The sequence below is a fragment of the Telopea speciosissima genome, chromosome 4, assembly GCF_018873765.1.
Source record: "Telopea speciosissima isolate NSW1024214 ecotype Mountain lineage chromosome 4, Tspe_v1, whole genome shotgun sequence".
Lineage (NCBI taxonomy): Eukaryota > Viridiplantae > Streptophyta > Magnoliopsida > Proteales > Proteaceae > Telopea > Telopea speciosissima.
In genome coordinates, this window is record NC_057919.1 from 58689056 (window position 1) to 58694849 (window position 5794).

The 5794-nt window shown below is 39.1% G+C and overlaps 1 protein-coding gene across 1 annotated transcript; it reads left to right on the plus strand.

Annotated features, from left to right (window-relative positions):
• Positions 1-4696: 4696 nt before the first annotated feature.
• Positions 4697-5794, plus strand: LOC122658878. Its single transcript, XM_043854018.1, has 2 exons — positions 4697-5097; positions 5222-5794. The coding sequence occupies exons 1-2, from the start codon at positions 5002-5004 to the stop codon at positions 5480-5482; spliced, it is 357 nt and encodes a 118-aa protein (XP_043709953.1). The 5' UTR covers positions 4697-5001; the 3' UTR covers positions 5483-5794.

The window sequence follows — 5794 nt, forward strand, 5'->3', positions numbered from 1 at the left end:
ATTCCATGTAGCGCCAGTGCATCAGCACATTTATCAACGTCCGCCAGATCTTGACTTTGAAATATGCATGTTTTTCATACGTCAGATCGCTCAAGATCTCATCCGTCAGATCAGTATCACGAGGTAAAGTCAATGTCAAAGGCTGACAGTAGCAAGCGACGTTTCGTGCTCGTATTGGCTGTCTCGTACGGCGGCCTTCTAGCCGTTAGATCTGTCGGTGAAGGCGGGAATACTTCTCAACCATCGGATAGTCATCTATTTCACCTTGAAATGATAGGGCCTATGAGATCTTCCGAAACAGAATCTTTCTTGGGTGCTTTATATGTACGCGCTACACTCAATCAGGGACCACAGGGTCTACAGATCTGAAATAATCTGGACCGCACATTCAAATTTTAAAATCTCAGTTGAATGTGATCATGTTGATCGGAATCTTCTACATCCCAACCTATCAGAGAACCCGAAATGGAATCTAGGCCATAACTTCTTCATTTTAGCTCCGATTTTGAGTGCCGTTTGCAGCCACGTATCCATGACGATGAGCACTACCAATCAAAATTAGCCACATCAGCAAAATCCATACTGATTTTCTCAGGAAACCCCAAAACAATTCGGATTGACTAAAATGCCCTTCATTTTAGGTGACCAAACGAGAATTGCTATAACTTCATCGTCTGAACTCGGAATTGCACGATTCCAATTGCATTTCGAAGAGAACTCGACGAACTAAAATACTCATGCAGAATGCTCCACTCAGTTCCGTCATAATACCCTCCAAAAATGTCGACGAACACACTGCTAGTGTAGAAATCTATGAAATCAACATTCTTAATGCACCTAGCCTTCACCCAAGGCTATTTAAAGCTTCCAAACACTGCAATGAACAATCTTATGCTGCCACATAATTCTCGGATGCTCCAACATCATTGCCAACATGTCACAACACTGTCAAATGATCAAAATGCCCTTATGAGTTGTATCTGCACCAAGATGCATTGTGTTGACCACAACAACACACATGCACTGTGTTGACAACAATGACAACCAACACACAGTCACTGCCATTTGCACTGTGTGTTCAACTGGAACAACATTGCTTCTATCCTACCCATTCTTAAATCAATGGTTACTCGAAAAATTGGCTCAAACCATGATACCTATTTCTAGACTGATCCCTGGTATCAAAGGCAACCACTGATTTCTAATCACCCATATTACAATCCCACCAATCTCTATCTCAAGGTAAACTAGTTCACTGATTCACTCCAACGGAAAAACTACCCTGGTGTAACCTATCCCCATCAAGATCCTTTTCTACCAAACTGGCCTCTCAATTCCTCCAAAACCATTCCACTAATATCTTTGATCAACGATACCAATTACCTTCATATTGGTGGAAAGTCTTGTGTAAATTAAAAACCCATCCAAACTTCTCCATATTTTTATAGAGAACTAGCCATGAAGCAATGCCAGTCAAGAATTCTTTGGTAAGGTGGGGCAATATAGACCCAATTTGTCCCCTATGCAATGAAGAATATGACATAGTCTAGCATGCATTGTTTGCAGGCCCCATCCTTGTGGGAATCTGGGCCTCTGGACCTCTAGACCTATTAACTGAACACATCATTCCCAATTCCATTCGACAGTTTCTACTTAACCTTTATGCTTCACTGGCTTCAAATAAATCCACTTGCTGATGGGTATTTACTATACTTTCTATATCTGCATATTTCATTTTAGGGCTGCAACAGAGTCGGGTTGGGCCGGGTCTTTTAAAACTCTAGCACCACCCTGAGTTCCCTTTGTTGGGCCCCGACCTTACCCGGACTTAGGGCCAGAAAATCCCAAGCCTGACCTACCCTTAGGGTTGGGCCGGGCTGATCTTGATTGACCCTAATCATGGGGAAGGGGAGATGCATGGGCTGGCCAGGCTGGGAAGAAGAAGAAGAACAACAAACCGAAAAAAAAAAAAAAAAAAAACGAAGAAAGAAGAAGAAGAGAGGGTCGAGTTGGGCTGGGCTAGGATCAGTTCGACACCTCAACCCTGACCCAACCCGAAACTGACTCAGGGCTAAAAATTCCCAACCCTAACCCACCCTCAGGGTCAAGGTATCTCAACCCAAACCCTGTTCGAGCTCAGGGCAGGCTTGGGCCATCAGGGCCAAACTTGCACCCCTATTTCATCTGGACACTCAAAATCCAAGTGGAAAATATGGGAACACCTCGCAAGACACACACAATCATGGTTCATATGAACAGATGGATCGCTGATCTGTATTTAATCCCTTTCATCACAGACCTAAAGGAAAAACCCACTTCCGACAATGGTAATGCATCCTTTCCTCAACTGCATGTTATGATTCCTCCTCTAATATGCCCTATTCTCATCTGTGCAAGACATTCTAACAGACTTTTGAACAAATCTGGCTAGACTTTTGGAATTTTGAAGGACAGTTGTTTTGTGTTGGTTGAACTGGATAGTTTTAATGCAGCATTTTGTATAGAAGCAGAAGTCAGTGGACTACTGAAGGGTCTTACTTTTGTGTTTTTCCAGGGATGGCATGACGTACAGATATGAAATGTGTCACAAGAACTGCAGCAGATCACCCTTTCCCTCAATTTGACTCTTTGTCCAGACATGGTAAGTCATTTTTGCCCTTCAATGCATTGGGATTTTTCTTTACTCTCTGAGCTTCTTCCCAAGTGTTTTATTCATAGAATTTACATTCCTTTATCTCTTGATGAGGACCATTGGTGGTGCACTCTCGCCAAAGATGGCAAATTATCTACTAAACGTGCAGCTAATTTCTTTACTCTTAATGGTTTCCAAACAACTTCCAGGAATACCAAATGGTGGAATTTTTTTTGGAAATTACCCATCCATCCTAAATTTAAAATCTTCTTTTGGTGTGTTCTTAATGCAGGAATCCCGACAAGAGGAACTACCTCAAAATGGATGACAGTCAATACTAATTGTGTTTTCTGTGGATCTTCCATGGAATCTGTTTGGCACATTCTTCTTTTTTGCTCCTGGGTCAAGCATATTTGGGTTGCTGGACCCCTAGGACTGAAAATTGAGCATCTTTCTTTCCCTTGTTTTGAATCTATATGTTGTTTCTTCTTAAAGAATAGGCTTTTTGACACTAAATCTTCAATATGGTTCTTCTCTGTTTTTATTATAACCTGTTATTTCATTTGGGATCTTCAAAACGAGGTCTTATTTGAAAAAAGAAAACCCAACCCCTAGAGACTAATGAAGTTGGTTAATCGAAGGATTTCTGAGCTTAATATTTCTCCCCCAGTTTTAGGAGTTTTAAATCAATCAGATAATCTATCTTTGGAATATACTAACATACATGATATTGGTGATATTGGTGAGTTACCTTAATCAGAATCCCCAATTTTATGTTGCACAGGATCCTCTGAACTAGGTTTAGAAGCAGATTCATGGGCTTTTTGTGTCATTATGCAAGGGAACCTCATTTTGGCAGATGTAGGAAAGATGGTAACTCATCATCCTCTGGAGCCAGAGCTCACGGCGATGAAAAAGGGAATCGAGATGGCTCAACTTTTTGATCTACAACTGAAAGAAAATATGGTGCTCAGAGAGGAATCACTACCTTTTGTTCCTCAACCCAAAGAAGAACCTTCGTCGTGGTCTTTAGTATCTTTACTCCTAAATCTTAATACAGTTGCAAAGGAGAATACTTGAGTTTGACCAGAGATGATACTATACTTTTTTGGTTATCCAAGTTGTCTAGACATGATTTCAGGAGTAGTATGACATATAATCTTTTTGTACCACCTTTGACTTATTAATAGATTTTTCTTTTTTATCATAAAAAAAGAAAAAGAAAAATTGCCCCATTTATATTTTTGAACAATTGCACTCTTTCACTCAATCCATCTATTTTTGTAATATTGGGGATAATGGGCTGACTAACATTTTTAACACACTTGCTATTAAAGCAAGTACTCTTCAACAGGTTTAATAAAAAAAAAAAAGTACTCTTCAACTGGGACCATTTATTTCGGGAACTGTAGAGGACATATTATATCTTTTATAAATTATATAATTTTATTTTCTATTAAAAAATAAATAAAACAAAACAAAACAAAACCAACTTGAGGGTGAAAACCTTCCAAGAAAATAAAAATATAATTTTTGTTCATTAAAAAAAACTTGAAGGTGATGTTGTCTCTAACCGTAAATTTTTATACCTCTCTCAAAATTGGAGGGGGTAAAGAAAACCTTATTAATAGATTTTTCTTTTTTATCATCAAAAAAAGAAAAAGAAATATTGCACCCTTTATATTTTTGAACAATTACACTCTTTCACTCAATCCATCTATTTTTGTAATGGCCAAATATTCTCTATGCAACAGCGCAGGCTGCACCTAGAATAAAAATATAATTTTTGTTCATTAAAAAAAACTTGAAGGTGATGTTCTTTTTAACAGTAAATTTTTATAACAATCAAAATTGGAGGGGGCAGGGGCAAGGTGATATTTTCCGCTTTGCTTGTGTGTGAGGCGCACGACAGAGTAGGCAGAAGAAGACGATCCGGATCCTTTGCCTTTATATTTTCAATCGAAGGATGTTTTGGTATTTTCAACCTCTTCTTAATTAGGGAAATCTCATTTTTTTTTTTTTCTCTCATGAAGCTCGTGTGAACACTTAGAGTGGAAAATAGTGACTTCCAAGTTCCAACCCTTCTCTACCGAGTCCCATTCCATCTTTTCCCTTCTCCTCTCTCTGGTCTCCATCTTCCCACAAATACAAATACCCACTTCAGAGTTTAGATCAGACACCTAATTTCCATACTTTTGGTTTCCCCATTAAATATGTAGGCACCACCTACATTTACATCTACATCTGTTGACATACTATGTAGACGCTAAAGATTCCCCAGAAAGCAAAAACCCGAAACCTTTCTGTCTCCTTTCTCAAAAATTTCTTTCTCTTTTCTCTTCACCTTCTCTAAAGAAGTCCAGATAGAGATGGGTATGTCTGGTTGTAGAGTTATCTTCTCTCACTTCCTCTTACTGTCCGTTGCTGCTATTGTCATCAATATCAATCAAGCAAGGTTTGCCCATGTAAGTCTCTCAATTGTTTAGCTAAAAAATTCCCTTTTTCTCTTCAATTTTGCTTTTCCCCAGTGTTGGTTTTAATGTATTGGGTTCTAATTGGGTATTTCTCTGTTTCTTTGGGATGCTAAAGGGGTTGGTGGAGCATAACAGTAACTCTACAATGATGCCTTTGATCAAGCCTGGAATGGTTGGGTCTGTGGTGCTAAATGAGACTCGTCGGCGGTTGGGAACCTTCCAGATATGCGCTCTGTGTACTTGCTGTGGTGGGCCGAAAGGGCTCTGCTTGCCCTCTCCTTGCTGCTATGCCATCAACTGCAACATCCCAAACAGGCCATTTGGTTTCTGCTCCTTTACACCCAAGACCTGTAATTGCTTTGGATGCCATCTTTGATCTCTCCTCTTCAGCTTCTTCTTCGAAATCTCAACCTTTCATTTTGGGGTTATTTTAGTTTAGAGGTTGTAGCTCTGCTAGGTGTGTGAATGGAGAAAGGGTGAAAAAGCTCATCCGATCTTGTTTATTTGTTTATTATTATTCTCATTATTATTATAAATTGGTAATGTTTTAATGCTGTCTTAGTGTCTGTCACTTTGTCTACTGCCCTTACCAGTAAGTAGTCCATTACTACTTTCATTGAGACACCAGTAGTCTTGCTTAGTAATGTTATTAGAATTTTAGAATAAAATAAGGAAAAATGAAACATTT